The sequence below is a fragment of the Diceros bicornis genome, chromosome 10 (genome assembly GCF_020826845.1).
Source record: "Diceros bicornis minor isolate mBicDic1 chromosome 10, mDicBic1.mat.cur, whole genome shotgun sequence".
Classification (NCBI taxonomy): domain Eukaryota; kingdom Metazoa; phylum Chordata; class Mammalia; order Perissodactyla; family Rhinocerotidae; genus Diceros; species Diceros bicornis.
Genome location: NC_080749.1, coordinates 14,554,650 through 14,575,938, shown reverse-complemented (window position 1 = coordinate 14,575,938; position 21,289 = coordinate 14,554,650). Strand labels below are relative to the sequence as shown.

The following is a 21,289-nucleotide window of genomic DNA, read 5'->3' as shown; positions in this document are numbered from 1 at the left end:
CCTTTGCTCCTTTTCTTTTCAAGGTGCCTAGAGGGCAGGCTGAGACAAGAACCACACAGAATAGAGGGAGCTTTACAGCACGAGCCACTTAATCACAGAGCCTTGGGGAAAAGTAGGATGGAGATAAGTCTCCCATCAGACATTTAGTCATCAAATAAGGACTAAATGACTACAAAGTGCCAGACATTCTGTAAGGAGCTGGAGTCACAACAGTGAGGAGGACAGCCGTGGTGCCTGCCCTCATGAAGCTTACAGTCTGATGGGAGAGACAGGTAAATAACCAAACATTTGAACATACATGGTTACAAACTGCAGTAAGGAAGTTTCCCGTGAAGGAAAGGAATGTGGCCATATGAATAGACAGAGCTAAGGAACCTGTTCTAGATTAGAGGATCAGGGGAAGCTTTCTTGAGGTTTGGTAGAACCGAGATCTGAATGATGAACATGAATTAAGCAGGTAAGAGAAGAAGAGAAGAGAAGAGCTTTCCAGCCTGAGAGAAAGAACAAAGAAAAGTAAGGAATAAAACAAGGCTGGATAGGTGAGAAGAAACCAGAGCATGGGGGGCTATGGAGTTCTATCTTTACCAAAAAGGCAATGAACAGTGACTCATGGTAACGTTCCAAGATCATAACAGGTAACACTGTGAAACTAGGGTGGACGGAGTACCAGCGATGTTTTGAGGATGACATCAGGAAACGTCATCATGTTCTGCTGCCAGCAGATCCATATCACACCCAGGATCCGGGCCAGATGGCCCAAGAGCCAGACCTGTTACAGGAATTCTGATGTTCAGAGGACAAGACACCACACAGAGGCCCTCACCTGAACAACAGGAAATATGTGAATAAAATCCATCCCCTGGATCTGGTGGGGCTCCAGCTGGTGGGGACACTTCATCCTTGGCAGGACTGAGACGATTTTTTCTGATAGAGCTCTGTTTGGAAAAAGCAACAAGCAAAGAGTGAGAACAAATTAAGTGGTCCTCCAGCCTCTCAAGTCTGGGCAACATCCCAGAAGAATCCAGGGCTTTTCAGTGCCAGACCAGTGCCAGACTATGGCCAAGTTTCTCCTGGCTGACTGCAAAATGAGAAAAATAAACACAATTTAGATGTGTGTGTGTGCACGCAAGGTCACAAAACTGTCTTCATCCTTTATTCTAAGATTGTATTCTTCCTACTTTTTTACATTAAAATACTTTGTTTCCTTATGAAATTATAGTGATGTTAGAGGTTGTAATTACTTTTTAACATCCTTACATGGTGAAATAAAAAGTCATCAGCATCCCACATTCTTTTACATTTCATTTTACTGACCTACTTTTTCTAAAAGTTTGGGAACAACTAGGCTACACATCAAAAAAATTGTTCTAAATATTATTCAGGCAACAAGTAATTACCAGACCATGTGCCAGGAGCCCAGAATAGTAAGTCAAATCATGCAGCCTCATTCTCAAAAAAAATTTAGAGTTCTCTACTCTGGCACAAAAGTATTTTTAAAATAAAAAATTGGGGCTGTGGCTTAGCGGTTAAGTGCGCGCGCTCTGCCGCTGGTGGCCTGGGTTCGGATCCCGGGCGCACACCCACGCACTATTTCTCCGGCCATGCTGAGGCGGTGTCCCACATACAGCAACTAGAAAGATGTGCAGCTATGACATACAACTATCTACTGGGGCTTTGAGGGGGAAATAAATAAATAAAATCTTTAAAATAAAAAATTGCCTTTAATTTTGTTGATACTCTAAAATTAATCCTAGATTGGGGGGAACCGTGTATCCTCACTCTTTTTTCCAGAGAAAAGAAATTTTTCGCTTCTCATGAGGGACACTGCGATCTGTCTCCAACACCTTGTCTCAGTCCTCCTCCTATAAAATGGCTGGGAGAAGGGGAGGAACTGGGCTCCCTGAGGTCCCAGAGCATTCTTCTCTCTTGGTCAGGAGGTAAGCAGCTTCCCCCTACTGGGGCGGTTTCTCAGCTCAGCCTGGGCCTGGGTGAGACAGTTTTATGGCAGGAGTGATAGAGGGACTGGTGTGCAAGTCCATTTCATCACAGATTTAAGCCTCCTTTATCAGCTGATATTTGATCTCCAACTGTCTGGTTTCTGTTTCTTATATCTTAACTGGACTAGATTCAAGAGAGAAAGGAGATGATTTAGTGGGTGTGCTAAACCACAAAGCCATGGTACATGGACTGGGAACCTTGAGGAACAGTCACCAGGCATGGTCTTAAGGGGCCACAGAGAGAAATAGGGTCTTCTGGCTCAGTCTACACGGATAGTTTAGGTTACATCCTCATCTAAGACACTTTAAAAAATCTTAGTCAGTTACAGCAGCTAGTGTGGCCTTGTTTACAAGCACAGGGCTCTTTTCTAATAAATGAAGGCCCTGGTGAACAAGGTTACCAGGTTTTCCTAGATGCTTCAAATTTAGCAAGTTTTGGGTCTATCAAAAGTGTTCTTTGTTTAAAGAGATCTTGTCCATCTTTATCTTTCTGCAGTTCCATAATCCTTCCCAGAAGACAGACACCTAACTTGGGCGTGGGTGAGAGCCATTATTGTCTCCCCTGTGCTCCCCTTAGTAGAGTTGACCCCCTCAGTCTTGGCAGGAACTAGGTAATCTAGGGACAAAAGCTGAACAGCTCCCTAGGGAATGGTCCCCAAAGAACACATTACGAAACCATGTTTATACCCACGTAGCTTCATAAGGTGGGACCAAGGTTAAAACTGCTGAGGGAAACAGTCACACTCCCAGCTCCACTGATCATAAGATCAAATGTCAAGTCCAATATGTTAAGAGAAAAAAACACGGAGAGAGGAAGACTGATACCCCACTGCACACATTCAGAGGAGGGAGCATCCATCTCCCAGGAGGGAAGCATACGGGGGAACACATTCACCCCCAGCAGAAACAGGGGAGGTGATTTCTCCAAAAGGTCCAAGATGTAGAAGGAAATCGCCATGTGGCTCTCAGCTGTTCCTGTGGTTCCTCCTTCCTGAGCAGCCTGTCTTTGGGACACATGCATCTTTTCTGCTGTAAGATGTGTAGCCTGCCCCATGGGGGATGCCTGAGGCTGTCCCGCTCTTCCTGCGCCTTGAATGGGACAGTCTGCTAAGGAAGTACTAACAAACCCATTTGGCAACATATCTAAGGCTCTCTCTCTGATAAGCTTTATTTTTTATTTTGATTTCCATCAGACTCTTGTGCCTTGTTTCTTTGAAACTTGTACGGGGAAGGGTGCTTAACTGGCCCTGCTTCCCAAGCTCGAAGCTTAGCATATGAAGATGGTTACCAACTCCGGTTTTGTGTCCTTGCTCAGCGCAGGTCTTAACTATACATGTGGGGCCACCTTTCCTCATAATTACATTTTGGTTCAGTAGGAGGAAAGCTCCCTCTAGTGGCTACAGGTCTATGGGTGTGCATAGAGTACTGATTGCTCAGAACCATTGAGTAGCCTAAAAACAAGAGGCTGGGACTCCCAACACCATCCAGCTTAACCCTCTACCTTCAGATAAGGTTCTCCCTGGCCACTCCTCAGGGACAGCCTACTCTCCCAGTTCATAAAGGCCCTGAGGGAAGAATCTCTCGGGTCATCTCAGGGTTTACAACCCTCTTAAACCCGCCTCTCAGAAATTACAGCCTATGCAAACAGCTGAAGGCACTAACACTGCCAGGAGTGAGGGGTGGGGGTGGAGATGTGGGCAAAACACAGGCAGGCTAGGGGCAGGAGACAAAAGTCAGAAAGACTTCTCGCAGAAACCCACCAGTCCTCATTTGGGTTCTCCCTAGAGCTCAGGTTGGATCCTCTGACTTTCTCAAAATCAGGGAAAACAATTGCAGAGGTCACCAGACAGGTCTCCTAGCCTAAGATTTTAACATGCCCACTTGTCATTACAGGTGATTAGTTTCATTCCTTTAGTTTTTAAGTGTTAAGTGCACTGTTTGCTCCTCCACTACTAACAGTTTGGAAGAGAGTGAATTAAACCAGGGTGTAAATTCCAGCTCTATCACCTACTCTGGCAAGCCACCTGGTCCCTCTGGTCCAACACTCTCATCAGAAAATGAGGGACAATCTCTATCCTGTCTATTCAAAAGTTGTTGTGAAGATTATATAATAAAATGAGTGTATAAGCGCTCTGCACACAGGTGTCTAGTAAACGTGCGTTGTTGAAATGAACTCAGTGATAAGCCTAAAATCTCATTTACGGACCTCTGAACATAAGACCCTGCAGTAAACTGGGCTTAAGAGCAGTCTGGGATGGAGGGTAGAAGCTCATGGAACCCTCAAGAAAGAAGGATCAACAAGGAGAACAAGGCCCCAGTTGGACACGTACAGAAGACAGCCTGAAAGATAATCACGCCCTCAGGAGGCAAGAGCGCTCCTCAGAGCATGCTGCCCAGCCCCCACCACAGCAGCTAGGATGTACTAAAGCATGGCAGACATAAAGTAGTACTAGTCTAAAATGCAGCTAACCAGAAACTTTGTGGGGAGGAACCCCAAACGGAGAACACATTCCAAATCCAAACAAAAAAGATTTTTGGATAATTCAGTGCCCTGTGGCTATGACATTTCTCCTATAGTGTGATGCACTGCTAGGAGTCTGGTCAGTCTTTAGTCATACAAACCCCTGTCCCCAGCTTCGCCCACAATTATAGTTCATGGCTCTGCACTTAAAAGCTACACTCAAGTACTTACCAGAGAACATCATACATCCTTAACCCCTTATCCAAACCATTTGGGGCCAGGCATGTTTCAGAATTAAGAATTCTCTAGAAGTTTCCACCTTAATGTACCTACGGGGCATACACTATGTATTACGTAGAACCCCAGTGAAATCTAGAGCACCACCATATAATCAAAGAATTTAATGTCTGCAGCAAAACTCAAGAATATTCACATAAGTGGGATCAATAGAGACTATAAATAGCCTTAACTCAGTTCAGGTCATGTTTTGCTTCCAAATAAGGTCTGTATCCACACTTGAAAAGAAAAAAACTCATTTTCAGTGTTTTTTTAGATTTCAGAGATATGGATAAGGGACTGAGAATCCATATAACAAACAGTATGCTCCAATATCTATTAAGAGTACTGTCACTGATGGGAATGTATCATAACCCCGAAGGACACCAAAGTGAAAAAGGCGCTAAGAACCACTGTAAAACTCCAAAGGAATTTAGGAAGGAAGGATACGTAGAATCTAAGAAATGGTAAGACCAGCCCAGAAAGCATGCAATGAAAGAAATCCCAGCACATTAGGGGTGCCACAGGTGTAAGAAGCAATGAACTCACACTGGAACAGAAAGAGGCTTCAGTCAAGAGTGTCCTCAAGAAGGCAGTGAATTCATGTTAGTAAATACACTGATTAAGAAGTTGGCTGATCTTAGCTACAGGTAAAGCTATGGCTTCTTTGTCAACAAGGAAAAAAAGGCAATCAGAAACTCAAGGAAAAAAAGGTGCATAAATACGGAGTAAATTACAGTGTGCCTGATTTTCAGTGACGCATAGAGACCATCTCCACTTGCTCAGGCCAAATACCTCAGAATCATCCTTGACTCCCTTCTTACTCACACCCCAAATCCAATGTGTCATGAAAGCCTGTTGGTTCTACCTTCAGAATAGATCCAGAATCCCCTCACTGCTAGCCCACTCTGCAGGCCACCATCTTCTCCGGTGAGGATTATTACAATGTACTGAAGAGTCTCCCCGCTTACACCCTCACCCCCTTACTTCAATAATCAGAGGGTTCCTTCTAAAACAAAGAACAGATTATACTCCTCCTCTGCTCAAAACCCTCCAAGGATTTCCCATCTCACTCAGAGTAAACCCAAAGTCCTTACTCTGACCTACAAAGCCCTACCTGATCTGGCCCCCATGACCTCTCTGCACTTGCCTCCTACTGCTACCCCTCCTCACTCCACTCCAAGCAAGCTTATGCTTGAGGCCTTCACACTGGAGGTTCCCTTTGCCTAGAGCCCTCTTCCCTCAAATCTTAGCCCCCATATCCTCTTCTCAGTGAGGCCTACACTGACTTAAAACTACAACTGCCTCCTGCCCTACGTCCCTCCTCCTATTTCTTCCAAGCTTTAATTGTTTCCATAGCATATATTACTTCTATATATAGTTTACTTGTTAAATTTGTTGTTTATGGTCTGTCTCCTCCAATAGACTCTAAGCTCTGTGAGGGCAGGACATTTTTCATTAATGTATCCAAAGTACCCAGAACAATATCTGACCCAAAATAGGGGCTCAACAAATATTTGCTGAGTCAATGAATAAATGAAAAGAGATTCTTTTGACTGTGATATTTTGAATATTCTCCTTTAAACAGCACCATCATGGTCCAGATTACATTTCCTTTTCCCTGACCCCATTACAATTCTTAGTTCTTATTGTACACACTGTTTATAAATTTACTTTTAGAATCTACCAGTAGATAAAGCATGGACAATTTAATTGCTATTATAGAACAGACTATAAATATTATTCTGTAAACATTATAAAAGTAATGTTATGATGGTAGACGGAGGTTGAAAAGTAGGACAAACAGAGATACCAAAACATTTACCCTATGTAGTTAGGAACCAGGAAAAACTATCCTATACTAATGGTCCAACAGATAGAAGCTTAAGCAGATTAAAATTATATTAGTGATAGGGGCTGGCCTGGTGGCCTAGTGGTTAAGTTCAGCGTGCTCTGCTTTGGTGGCCCGGGTTTGGTTCCCAGGCACAGACCTACACCACTCGTCAGCCACGCTGTGGTGGTGAACCACATACAAAATAGATGAAGACTGGCACAGATGTTAGCTCAGGGCAAATCATCATCAAGCAAAAAGAGGAAGACTGCCAACAGATGTTAACTCAGGGAGAATCTCCCTCAGCAAAAAAAAAAAAAAATTATACAAGCAATCATAGAAAAACAGATAATAATGAAAAGGCTGGAAAATGAAGGGAATATAGTGAGCAGTATAGGTGAGCTAATTTCCTCCTTTCATCAGACTTGAATGAAACAGAGTATATACACAGTTGGAGATGCAGAAGTGACTTCTCTGAACAATCTAAAACCTAAACAGTCAAAGATGATTCTTTCCAGGGAATAAAACTGGGGTGTAGAATGGGAAGGGGGAGAGACATCAGCTGTATATTTTGTTCCCTTTGGTAGTATTTGAATTTTTTTTTAACTTCACGGATGTAATACCTATATAATAAAAACAAACAAACAAAAAAAACAAGAATAAAAATCTACCCCTGGATTTAGCCCAACCAGCAGGGAGCAGAGCCAAACACCTGGATTCCTCCCAATGCCTCCCAGTGAAGGACTTTTCATTATAGGTCGCTGGACACGATGCCACAGTCCTGGAACAACACGTTAGAGATGCAGAGCCCTGCTATTCACGGCTGGGCACCGATGAGCACAGTGTCATAGAGAACAAGATGTCCTTTTTAATGAGGAGCCAAGAGATGTCCTTTGGTCTTAGTATTAAGAATTTTAGTAATTCTGTGGGACCTATTTTTTTTTTCTACTGAGCAGAAACTGTGAATTGGCTAAGTTATCACATTATTTCTCTTTTTGTTAGCTGCCAGAAGGCTTAGAGCCAAATCTGTGGCCCACCCTTAGGGAAACAAAGCATTTTGTGGCCCATCACAAATGTAGTAGCCTTATCCCCAATTCCATTTTTTTCTCCTTTTACTTTGCTTCACCTTTCCATTATTACTGCTTCATGTGCATATTCATAAACATCTTTAATCCATTTGGAAGTGTTTTTTCTTGGGGAAGGATAAGCCTTCAGAAAAATGAATAAATAAGTCACAAACACATAGATCTGAGATCACAAATCCCTCTCCTTAAAGAGAAGGGAACTGAGCCTTGCCCAAGGTCACACAGCTGCCCACTGGCAGGGCTGGGCAGAACTGGGGATCCCAGATGGTCTAATGAAATCACCAAGCCCCTAGTGAGCTACGGAAGACCAGACAGGGTACCCTCAGGTGAAATCTCTAGCAAGGAGCCCATGCTGCCTTCTCTCGATGGCAGGCAAAGTGAGGCTCTGTCTTACACGGAGGCAATGAATGGGGAGAGAAAGATTCTCCTTTCCTCATCCTATTCAACTTCCATCCAAATTAGATGGCTTTGGAAACAGAGATAATCTAAGCAGTCACTAGAAACTGTGATCAAGAAAAACTATTAGAGCTGCTGAATATGACTAATCATCAGGGAAATGCGAATCAAAACCACAATGAGATATCACCTCACACCTGTTAGAATGGCTATTATCAAAAAGACAAAAGATAACAAATGCTGGTGAGGATGTCGAGAAAAGGGAACCCTTCTGCAGAGTTGGTGGGAATGTCAATTGTTGCAGCCACCATGGAAAACAGTATGGCGGTTCCTCAAAAAATTAAAAATAGATCTACCATACGATCTAGCAATTCCACTTTTGGGTATATATCCAATCAAAACAAAATTACTATCTCAAAGAAATATTTGTACCCCCATGTTCATTGCAGCATTATCCATGATAGATAAGATTTGGAAACAAACTAAGTGTCTATCCATGGATAAATGGATGAAAAAGGTGTGGTATATGTATGTGTGTGTGTGTGCATTTTATATATATAGATACATATAATCTATATAAGACAGACACAATGGATTATTATTCAGCCATTAAAAAGAAGAAAATCCTGCCATTTGTGACAACCTGGATGGACCTTGAGGGCACTATGCTAAGTGAAATAAGTCCAACAGAGAAAGGCAAATACTGTGTGATCTCACTTACATGTGGAATCTAAAATAACTGAACTCATAAAAACAGACAATCGATGGGCGGTTGCCAGAGGCAGGGGGTGAGGAGTGGAAGAATTGGGTGAAGGTGGTCAAAAGGTACAAACTTCCATTAATAAGTTCTGGGGATGTAATGTACACTATGGTGACTATAGCTAATAATACTGTATATTTGAAAGTTGCTAAGAGAGCAGATCTTAAAAGTTCTTATCATAAGAAAAAACTGTAACTATGTGAGGTGATGATGTTAACTAAACTTGCGGTAATCATTTCACAATATATACATATATCAAATCATTATGTTGTGCATCTTTAATATAATGTTATATATCAATTATATCTCAATAAAACTGGAAAAAAATAAAAGTTAAAAAACAAAAAGAGCAAGTGTTACAAACAGCCTACACATTAAACGACTCTTATATGCTACCTGTGACCTTGGCGTCTATCAGCCTGTTTCATAATCTGTAAAAGTGTGATAATACCTGTTGTAATGAAAATTAAAATAAAATACATAAAACGTCTAGCAGAACTTTCAGCACACAAAAGGCACTCAAAATTAGCTCCCTTCACCCCATTTAGGCTCTTCCATGGCAAACCCTGATAACTTACATTTTTTGACCTATTGTAGAGTTTTCCTGAAAGAGCAAATCAACATCTATGTCAAAGCTGCAAGTGGTAATGCACCAAGTCATTCCTCCAACCACCTGCAAGACACAAAGAAAATATCTGTTTTCTCTTTCTAGTTTGGGGAGAGGGGGAAAAGTGTAAGGTAGAAAAAATATAAGTAGCTTTTACAGACTCAGTGAACCTACAAAATTATATACGTTTAGAGAGAGACTATATGTGTCCTTCTGAGTGCATCAACTGTAATTCACCTGAAACAGCACTGCTGAATAAAACATTCTGCAATGATGGATAAGTTCGCCATCTGCACTGTCCAGTATAGTAGCTACTAGTCACGTGTGGCTACTGAGCACTTGAAAGGTGGCTACTGTGACTGAGAAACTGAACTTTCATTACTAAATGGACATATCATTCATAGATTCTCTTTATAATGAAGGGGACAGACATTAATTCTCAGCCAAGAGAAGTCTTAATCCACTTCTAGGCAAGTGCCAGATTCCAGAAGAATTATGTGTTTTACAGACCAGATATGTAAGTCGCAAGGCTGACATTCTGTGGCTCATTACTTAATTTCCACACGTCTTATTTTTTTCATCTACCTAAAGGCGATGAGAATCCCTGCTCTACTTTTCTCACAGGATTTCTCTGAGATGCAAATGAGACTAAGGCTAAAAATCCATTTTGAAACAAAATCCTTTTTAGATACAGCTTGATGTTAGAAAAACAATAGTGAATCTTATCCCTGGTTGTTTCAGACTCATGTGAGGTGCCTAATAAAATACAGATTCCAGGCCCCAGCCCAGACCTAACTAACCAGAATTTCAATGAGTGAGGCCTAGACATCTGTATCATAAAACAATCCACAGTGATTCTGTTATGCGTAGCCAGGACTGTGGCCCACTGGAGCACTCAATACTTTCTTCCACCAGGAAACTTTCCTGGCCTGCTCTGTTGGATCTGGTGCTTCATTTCTGTGCACAGCTCCCTGTAGCACTTACTGCATCGTGCCATTTATTCTATGAATGTTGGTTTACTTATCTCTCTTCCTTATCCATAGAAATCGGGCTCTTCGAGTACAGGGCCTTCGTCTTATCTCCATGCCCTCAACTCCTATTACTATGCCTTGTGCATAATAACTGTTCAAGGTTCTGTTGAATTAAAAAACTTCCTCCCACAGTGACTTCTCCCTCTTCCAAACTCAGCTTTTACCATCCATAGAATATGTGGCAATTGTCTGTGAGCACACTGACTTGGGATAGCACCTTACTAACTCAGCTTATTTATCTTACGTAAGCTTTATCTCACCACCCAAACTGTAAGTTCCTTGAAAGGAGGAATTATTTCTCTTGCTTCTTTGCATTTCCCAAAGCTTTGGACACAGAAAAGGAATTCAAGGCATATCTACTGATATATTATTATTTTCTTTTAATAGGACACTTGAACACTTCCATTATGAATCTGAATTAGGGAGAAATGGAAACATGGACACAGACGAAGTAAAAACACAATGTCTTCCCCTTTTCTCTACCATGATTAACCATGCCACCTTGACAAAAAATAGCCTAATGATTAGAAAGATTTCCTCTTACCTTGTCAAAAGGTGACAAGCCTTTAATTCTTGCCCTGAAATACCCAGCTGCCACCAAGAGCTCCAGAATTTCAGTCAACTTGACATTTTGTTCTTCATCTTCTCTTGTTTCTACCTAAATCAAAAGGTATAAGTTAGGCTGGTAAAAGCTACCTTGAATAAAGGAACATCAGGTATATCCCCTGAAGCCACAATCTCACTGCCAAGGAGCATGCGACACTGGGTATATCACTGCATTCATGCAGAAGCATGGGGACACCGTACTGCCAGAGTCGCAAAGAACAGGGTCCCCAGGCATCAACAAGCTGTTAATCGTCATAGGTGGAGAGAAGACACACACAGGTAGTAGAGACTTTTCCTTAGGTGCTGAAGGAACCCAGGGGAAAGGAGCATTACAGCACACTGCCTCCCTGTTCTCTAACACATGGTTTACTTGACAGGCTTCTTGACTAGATTATAAACTCCTTACAGACAAGAACAAGGTGGTTTTTTTCCCTTAACTTTATACTCATCTTGGTCCCAGAAGTTACTAACAAGAGGAGCAAAAACAAAGAATTCAAATATGTAGCCCTCTCTGCACTCCTCTTTTTGGTCTCTAAAGCAAATATTAGCAAGGCTTTCAACCCAGATATGTTAAAGGGTGGCCACATAACATGGTTGCCTTAAAATAATAAATTCAACTAATATATTTAAGTAGGAATTTGATTTAAAAATTTTAATATATTCTACCTTCACTCCCAAATGTTTATCTACAAGTTAAACACATCTAAATATTCTAGTACTTTTGCCTCCATTTACTTTCATGAACTGTGCCTTTCCTCTCTTCCATTATTGCAGAAAATCAGAAACCACCTCTCTCTATAAATCAACACCAAGGTATACTTGTTCAAATCCTCCTACCCCTCTCTGACTACTCCCTTACCCAACACGCCTGTTAAATCTTCCTTTACCATGCACGTCATGTTTATCCTCCCTCCCCTTTTATTTACACTTCATGCCAGGAATATTGCAACTGTCTCTCAATCTTTCTTCCCTGTTAATTTGTCTTGCTCATTCCTTCCTAAATCACAGCTTTCACATCACCTTGCTTTACTTCATCCCCCAGCCTTCATCATGAACGCAACACCCACTGTCTATAAGATAAACTCCAAATGTCTTGGTTTGGCATTCAGATCTTTGGCCATAACCTATCTTTTCAGCTTCATCTTTTACCTCCTCCCAAAACAATCCAGACATGGCTAGGGCCAACCTAGGCAAGCACTGCTCACTCCCATTTCTTCATTGTTCACACCAGCCCCCTTCTCCTGATATTCTCTAACCACGCAGAAATCATCTTCAAATTCTAGCTCCTATTCAATGCCCACTCTAACAAATACAGCCTGAAATGGTCATTCCTCTGCATTTCTATTTTATTTATAGTCCATGCCATTCGTAGAATTAAGTATCAACCTTTTCCAAGTGACATGTCTGGTGTTAATGTACATGCTTGTCTTTCTAACTGGACTATTAGCTGGTTCAGAAGACCTATAAATTATTCACCCATGTTTACTCCTCTGCTCTGAAACAGCATTAGGCTCAAAGGACACACTTTTTAAATATGGCATGATGTGCTTCATAAACATGGAAATCATTACATAAAGTGCATCCTAAGCCAGTCATGGATTAATAAAATGTTTTCATAGTCATGACACTGGTAATGGAAATTCAAGTTTATTTTAAAGCACTAACTGCCAGGAGAGGGAGCATACATATTAGCATACAGTTGAACATGGAATTATTAAAGTGACTGATAACCGCTTGCAATGGGAGGTGGTAGAGGTGACTGCCTTGCACCGCTGCTCGTTTGACTTACCCCTCTCTCAAATGACCCTGGTCCAGCCTATCAAAGATTCTGAAAGTTAGCATTCACTAGTTCCTAATGCACATGCATAAACGAAGAAAGTAATACTAATTATTCACACCTTCTCTTCCTTCACAAAAGATCTGAGATGGTTGAGAAATATCTACAAATAGAGAAACTCAAAGAAAAGAGAATGGTTCATAAAGACAGAGTGGAAAAGGAAAATGGGATGATATAAGTACTTTCTGAAAACTCCTGGGAAGTAAAACAGGAACCCTTCATGCGTTCAATCATCATTTATCATGAAAACACTTCCACAAAGAAGACAGTCCATCACAGGAGGATCATCCCTGCCTCCATTTGTACCTAATGAGCACCCACTGGCCACCCGACGGCAGACGCATGGCCCATGCTTCCCGTCCACTCACCCCCAAAATGGAGAAGTGGACTTTCATAATTTAACCTGTGAAATAACTTTCTGGCACAAAACACTGAATGAGAACGTTAATATGACTCCAACTTCACTTCACAGATTAACACTGAAACAAACAGAAAAGAGCCACTGACTAATATACAGGGAATGAAAGAATACCCTCTCTTGAAACTGTAAAAAGTCACCAGGCTTTACATCCAATTGTTAAACTAAAATTATGACAAAGATGAAGGATTGTGAACTCTTAAACCAGGCACACTAAATTTTCAATTGCCCTCTACTGTAGTTCAGGTAAGGTGGAAGGCAGAGCCAGGTCTAGCCATCTTTCTGTCCTTCACATATATACAGTAACAGGTTTAAAAATTGAATTTAATGAATTAACAGGACTAGTAACAGCTTAATGACACAGACTATCCATATTCATGTGTACTGGTCTTTGAAGTGAAAGATAATAATTTGATTATATTCACCCTGTCTGCCTCATAACTGCCAGAAACTGTCTTAGGCTCTTGAAAAGTGACACATCATACCCAGTCTCCCAGCAGTCAGAGAAGGGTTAAACAAAGGACACACAGGAGCAGGCTGCTTTTCATTTTAGAAAGAACCCCACTGTTAGTACTGTGGGACACTGACTTGGAGGGATTTAAAGTAGAATCTGAGAGACTAGACAGGAATCTACAGCAAAAGGCCAGGCAAAAACTTGACGAGAGCCTAGAATAAAGAAGCAGCAAAAAAGAAATATTAAATCAAATATCACAGTACAGATCCCGGTCTTCACCAGCCCTACCCCATCAAAGCAACTTGCATGTGAGGTTTTTACCTAATATAAGGATTCTGAACACATTACACTTCTTAGGTTTTCTTAAGATAACAAAATGGACTTGCATTCTGGGAGCACACACTGACAGGTAAGTCTGTCCTTCCATTACCATATCCCCAGCTTTTATGCACAGCACAGTGATCCCTCAATTAGTGGGTACTTGAGGGACGAAAGAACTGAGAATTTGAGGATGAGGGGCCAGAGAAGCAAGATTGGCCACAGGCAGGTAAGTGTGAAGGGACCACTCATCATGTCAACGAATCAGGCCCCCTGCCAAATGCCTGCTTCAGAACCTTAGGAGGGGGATAGAGGTGCAGTGTGGATTTCATTGCTTTCAAGAATCTAAAAAACTAGACTAGCTTTTGAGTAAATCAACTGGAAGAGAAGACAGATGCAAATCACCCAGCTAAGTGATACCTGCAGCCAAAAGGAAATGCTCTTTCCCTTTATTTCCAGCCAATGTGGAAATCCGGAAACCAGTGATTATCCTGTCCCGAGGACCAAGTGAGTACTTAATAACAAACAACTCTGGAAGGAAAGGCACCCGCTGTCTTCTGGAGAAGCAGCAACGCTTCCGCCCGGCGCTCCGCTCCCGGCCACACAGCACCATTGGAGACCGCGGCGCGCTGACCCAGCCGGACACAACCCAGGGCGCGCCCGGCTCCCAAACTTCCTCCCGCCGCCCCGGCCGGGCGTGCGGGTCAACGCAGAGCGGCATTCCCTCCGACACCAAGGCGGGGCGGCTGGCGCCCGGACCCCGCGGGCCCCGCGAAGCGGCGGCAAGAGCCACAAGGTCACCGCCCTTTGCACAACCCGAGCCCGGACCGTCCCAGCGCGCGTCTCGTGACTCCCGGGCGCAGCAGCCCCGGCCCTCCCGGCGAGCCCTGGAAACTGCCCGGGAGAGCTGGGTCCCCGGGCCCCGCGGCGCCTGGGGCTGCGTCAGGGCACTTATTGCGCTGGGAGGGCCACTTCCGTCCCAGGAGACCCGAGAGCGGCTGAAGTCGGTCCCTGCCCACGCTCACGCTGGGGGACTAGCTCGGCCCCCGGCGGACGGACCGCTGCTCCCCGCGGTGGACACACCTGAGGAAGGGGGCGGGGCGCCCAAACGCACCCCGGGCCCCGCTCTGCCCGCTGCCGGCGGGCTCGGCCCTGGCTCAGGGACGCGGACTTGCCAGGCAGAGTGGGCTCTTACCTCCGGAAGACCCTGGCCCTCTGGCCCTTTGGACAACCCCATGGTCCGGTCGGACAGACGTGCTGCGGCGGCAGCAAAGCCAGCAGTGCGTTCGGAGGAAGCTGTCCCCGGCCGCGAAGCTGCTACCGGGGTGGAGTGCAAAGCGGGAACTTCCTCCACCGCCGCTGCCGCCGCCGCCCGGGAGCACCGCGGCCCGGCGGAGCATGCGCGCTGGGGCGGCAGCGCGGCGCGACTGCGCCTGCGCAAGGGTAGCCCCGCGCCAAGCGGGCAAAGGGTGAGACTCTGGAGTGGCGGTCTCGCCAGGCTGTGGGGGCTGACGTCTGTGGAAGCTTCGCGCCCGAGCCCTGCATTTTTCTCCCAGGTGCCTTATAAAAGGGACTATTCCTTCATTTCGGAGAAATTATGCATCCTGACTCCCCTTTCTGCTTTTCACGGGCATCAGATGCCCCAAGTGGGTTCTGTCCTCTCCATGAGCCGGACTTCCGAAGCCCCCTCGCTCTCGGGGCGGAGTGCGAACACGAATGATTTTGGGGATTCCAGACCCTGTCCCGGTTCTAGGCGAATCAGGGTGTCGCCTGATTACCGCGCACTTGGGCAAACTTCTCCATACACGGACCACGGAAAGGAGCTCCCGAGAAAGGATTCTTCACGCCCGTCGCCCCTCTAGCGTTCGAGACAGTGCATCTTGTTACCCAGGAAACCTCGTTTGGGATAATGTTCCGCCACCCCACCACCACCATCCCCAGTTGTGTCTTCCTTAGGGGAAGGTCATCTCTGAGAATGCGACTCCGGTGTTGACGGCATTTTAGCTGCCACATCGCTTAGGCGTTGCACCCTAGTCTGTCCCAGAGGATGGCAGCTATTTAAGAGTTGTCTCCCTGGCCACAAGCCCCTCGCTCCAGCCCCATAATGCCTTACACAGCTTGTTTTTTTGTTGTGTGTGTGTGTGTGTGTGTGTGTGTGTGTGTGTTTTTTAAGGGATGACGACGAAAGAGGTGACGTGAAAACTTTTGCTGTAGAAGAGATCCTTCCCTCTGTGTGTGGGGAGAGGGGAATATGGAGTTATGAGCTCCTTGAGATCAAAGAAGTTGTGTGTGTGTGTGTTTCCTCTGTGCATCCCTAGCATCTTAAAAAAGTAGATACTGAGTAATTGTATGTCCTTGAAGAAATTCTTTTTGTACTCCTCCTAAAGTTTATCCTGACAGAACAGAGATATCTCTGGAACGAGAGTACACAAGTGATTGGAAGGACCGTAAGAACAGACATTTCCTTCTTAACTGTAGTTAGCAAATATCACTAACCAAACTGCGTGCCAACCCTCCAATAATTTGAGAAATTCGAATACACAAATTAAGGTGTTGAGACGGGAACTCTCTTATCTGAGTTATATAACATCTTGCTCTTACCCATTGTGAAGCTAATGAAACTCAATTTCTAAAGTGCCTAACTTCCCAAATGTGTTATTTTTGTAATTTTAAAATTGTCCTTCCTTGAGATAGTATAGGATGAGGGAGAATGAAGTGATAATTTTGTAGCCACTGTTGGGTGATTAGACAGGTATTGATGCCTAGGGACAGGTAGCAAAATCTCGTGTAGCAGGCAGGCCTAAATAGCTGTATACAAAGCAGCCCAGGAAATAGGGCCTGGACAATAACAGGATTCAAGTAGGCCACACACCAGTCTCTTGTTGTAAATGCTTTTGCAATGTTTTAAATAAACATAAGCAGCTAACTTTCCCAGTAAGAAACTGTCCTGTTTTACTGTCTCTGAAGGGTGACAGTAGCAGAGTTGGGTTGACAGCTTGCTTTTTTTTTTTTTTTTAAAGATCCCAGCAAAACAGCCATGGCAGCAGTCAAGAAAGCTTGAGCAGCCCATGTTTGAGAGAAGAACCCCTGCACAGCCTTGGAGAAGACCTTGAACAGACAATGTCAGAGAAGGAGGTTTGTGAGGACTTTCAGATAAATGCATCTCTCTCCCTCCCTCCTGGCTCATACACATTTTATCTCCCTAGTGGGATGGTTGGGAATTAGGGATCATTCTGTCTCTCCTCTGTACATTCAGTACAGAACTGTGTGATGTTCTTGTAAGTGCAAGATTCTCGGGAACCTCACAAATACTTTCCTTTCCTGGGTAAATAGAGTGTGATAGTAAAGAGCTTCCTGTTAAGATCACCTTAATTTGGATGAAGTTTTCAATAAAGCCGCCATCATTCTGTCCTCATATCTCTCCCAGCCCTTCCATTCTGAGCTCTTGCTGTGACCAGGAAAGGGAATCATGAAGTCTCGAAGCAGGAAGCGACCTTAGAAGGCATCTAGTGCAACTATGGGTGTTTAGAAAAGTAAAATGACACAGTTTAGGTCACACAGCATGTTATTGGCAGTGCTGGAACCAGAGCCCCACATTTCTGATTCACAATGTCCTTTTATTCATCCGCCATCCATCCAGCAAATATTACTGAGTTCCTTTTATGTTAGTGGCTCTCAAACTTGGCTGCATGTTGGAATCTCCTGGGCAGATTTAAAAGCTACCAATGCCTGGGTTACACCCCCAGAGATTCTGACTTAATTGGTCTGGGGAAAGACATGAATATTGGATTTTTTCCCCCTGGAATATATTGTTTTATGTAAAACACAGTAGTGAACAGTGACTTCGTTATTATTGTTTCTTTATAGATCACAGTGGCACACAGAGTTTAAGATCCATAAACAAAGTAAGAGTCTTTAAGTTAAATGAGTTCTTCCTGAAAATTCTTAATTGTATGCTGATCTATTCTCAAGCAGTAAAATTTTACAACACACCATCCTATATTTGTCATGTCACATTTCCATAGTAAAATATGGAGGCTCAGGTGGTGCAAGCAAACCCAAACCCCCTCAGCTTCTGGACACAACACTGCGCACACACACACAGACACACACAATCTTGGATGAGTTCTTCTAGTGCATTTTTCCAAATAAATGATAGTTTTATTAAAGAATTCCAACAATTTCCATAATTTTCACAACCACACTCTATTAGCTACATTAGAAAGGATTTGACAAGGATCCAACCACACAGCAATGAATAACCATGCTTGAGAACATCTCCTACATTCTGTATCTCCTGTAGAAAATGATATCTAACATTTTCTTGGTAAAATGATTTAATAATGAAACGTTTCTTATGTTGGGGAGCAAGTGGATTTTTAAAACATCACAGGAGAGTCCAATGAGCAGCCAATCTGAGAACCCCTCTTCTGTGTGCCAGAGAATAGTTCTGGGTACTGAAATACTGCAGTCAGCAAACCAGACAATACGATTACTGACAGAAATTAAACATGTAGATTAATAAGATAATATTGGCTGGAAATAAGCATTCTTCAGGAAAAAAACCCCAGTGTAACGTGATGGAGAATAGCTGGAGTCAGAGGCTCTTTTAGGTGAAGGGGTCAGGATAGGACTCTCAGGCATCATTTGAGGGGAGACCTGAATCTCAAGAAGGTGCCATGGGAAGATCTTAGGGAAAAGCATTCGAGGCAGAAGGAGCATCTGGGGTGTTCTGGACAACTTCCCTTTGCCCCTCCAGACCTGCTCTCACCCCTCTCACCTTGCTTGCTGCTGTACAAGGCTGGCCACTGAGCGCTTCATCAACAGAGCCTGGAGTATGGGTACTGGGGTGGGGGGATCTGGGGTGTGGGTCCTGGGGTGGGGGGATCTATGGTGGGGGGATCTGGAGTGTGGGTCCTGGGGTGCGGGGATGTGTGGTGTGGGTCCTAGGGTGGGGGCATCTGGGGTGTGGGGTGGGCCTGGAGAGCAGAGTCTCAATAGTAATTTGGAAAAATGTATCAAGAACTTTAAAAATAGTCTTGGATATGATACTCCACTTTTAGGACTTATGTACAAAGATCTTTATCACAATGTTACTTATGAGAGAAAAACCTGGAAACCATTTAAATAGCTCATAAAAGGAAATGGTTAAATACAATACAGTAGTGCCCCCTTTCCCACAAGAAATACATTCTAAGACCCCCCAATGGATACCTGAAACCACAGATAGTACTAAGTCCTATATAGACTGTGTTTTCTCATATACATACATACCTATGATAAAGTATAATTTATAAATTAGGCACAGTAAGAGATTAACACCAGTGACTAGAAACAAATAGAACAATTATAACAATATACTGTAATAAAAGTTACTGTAGATCTTAGCAACCTCAGAATACAATTTTTTTTCTTATTAAGTTGAGAACTTTCACCTTTTCACTTAAAGGAAGCAGTTTACAGCTTCTCTTTGGCATATCAAATTGCCAGCATCACTACTCTTGTGCTTTGAGGCCACTATTAAGTAAAATAAGTGTTACTTGAACACAAGTACTGTGAGACCATGACAGGGTAGATCTGGTAACAGAGATGGCTACTAAGTGACTAATGGGCACATAGCGTATACAGTGTGGATCTGCCGGACAAAAGGATGATTCATGGCCGCCCCAGGCAGGACAGAGCAGGATGGCGGGAGATTTCATCATGCTACTCAGAACAGTGCACAATTTAAAGTTTATGAATTGTTTATTTCTGGAATTTTCCATTTAATATTTTTGGACCTCGTTGACTGCTGGTAACTAAAACTCCAGAAAGTGAAACCTCTTTTACTGGCAACAGCATGTTGCCAGTAAAAATGTTCACTGCAGCAGGCCATGAAATGAAAGGCTGAGAGATGAGGCTATTTAATATTAGCAATGTCTGCCTGTCAAAAAATCATTAAAACATTTAAAAGGCAAACTGGAAAAATGTTCATTACCTGTGACAAGAGTTCTTACAAATTTAATAGAAAGACGAGCAAAACACTTGAATGGAGAATTCCTAAAAGAAACTGTCACTAAATCTATGAAAAAAATATTCTCAGCCTCACACTAAAGTGTTAAAATGAGGTTCCTTTGCATCGAAGAAATAACTAATGTGTTAAGGAGATTAAACTAATGCCATAGCACTCCCTAGTCATTGAGTAAGTTTTTACGAGAGTTCTGGAGGGCAATTTGACAAAGTTAATTTTTCACCAAATATCCATTGAGTGCCTACTGTGTGCCAGACACTGAGAAGTTTCTCATTGGGGGTGAGAGGAGTGATTCTGTACCCCATGGGCATCTGGAGTTTTGACAGTGACTGGGAGGTATTGCCAACATTTAGCACTCAGCTATTGTGGATGTCAAGTGTCCTGCATTGACTTTGGGTCATAAGAATTTCTTTGGTCAGAGGAATGTGGGGAGATATGGGATTGTGCCAGTTCTGGGTGGAGGTGTTAAGAACCGTTCTGTATTTCCCTCACTCTCTTATGCTCATTTCATCCATCATGAGAACATTCCCAGGCAGCCACAGCTCCCTCCACCTGAGCCCTTGAATGAGAAGCAGACGTGAGAGAAGGCTGCAGACTTGAGCCCAGCTAAACCCAGCAGAGCCAGAGCAGTGAGTGGGAGATCAATGTTTGCTGTAAGCACTGAGATGGGGAGGTTGTTTGCTGAGCATCGTCATCAGGGCATAACCTAACACACAGCACAAAGAAGATTGTCCCTCCAAATGCCTTAAGCACCCACAACTATCTGCCCAAAAAGCACTGGATACAGGAAATGAACAAAATGGAGCTGTAGATGGACGTGCACAGTCAAGATATAATTACATGAAAAGTTACATGCTTGCATGTTGAAATAAGTGCCATTAATGGCAAGTTGAAAGATAGGATGCAAAAGAGGAACAGGAGGAGTGATTTTGAGGGAGAGGTCAGTGAGCGTTTCTCCAAGGACATGACATTTAAGACCTGGGGTTGAGTAAGAGTTAGACACAGAGTAGGGAAAAGCATTTGGGGCTGAGGGACCTGCATGGCAGGGCAAGGAAGAGCTTGGTGTGCCTGAGGGACAGGAGCACAAAGAGCACGGGTGGTGGGCGAGGCGGAGGGGCCCAGGCAGGACCTTGTGGTCTGGCAGGACCAGAAGGGGTTTGGATTTCACCTAAGCACAATGAGAGCAATTGGGGGCTTTAAAA

General features: G+C 43.6%; 1 protein-coding gene across 1 annotated transcript in view; it reads right to left on the bottom strand.

The window, feature by feature from the left end:
• Positions 1 to 15,434, bottom strand: part of CCDC93 (coiled-coil domain containing 93) — a 104,267-nt gene extending 88,833 nt beyond the window's left edge. Inside the window, exons 1-4 of the mRNA XM_058548836.1 lie at positions 15,273 to 15,434; positions 10,989 to 11,102; positions 9,385 to 9,479; positions 824 to 935 (exon numbers count right to left, since the gene is read on the bottom strand). Of these exons, the coding sequence (XP_058404819.1) occupies positions 824 to 935; positions 9,385 to 9,479; positions 10,989 to 11,102; positions 15,273 to 15,314 (363 nt within the window). The 5' untranslated portion in view covers positions 15,315 to 15,434. The remainder of the gene's footprint in view (positions 1 to 823; positions 936 to 9,384; positions 9,480 to 10,988; positions 11,103 to 15,272) is intronic.
• Between the last annotated feature and the right edge of the window lie 5,855 nt (positions 15,435 to 21,289).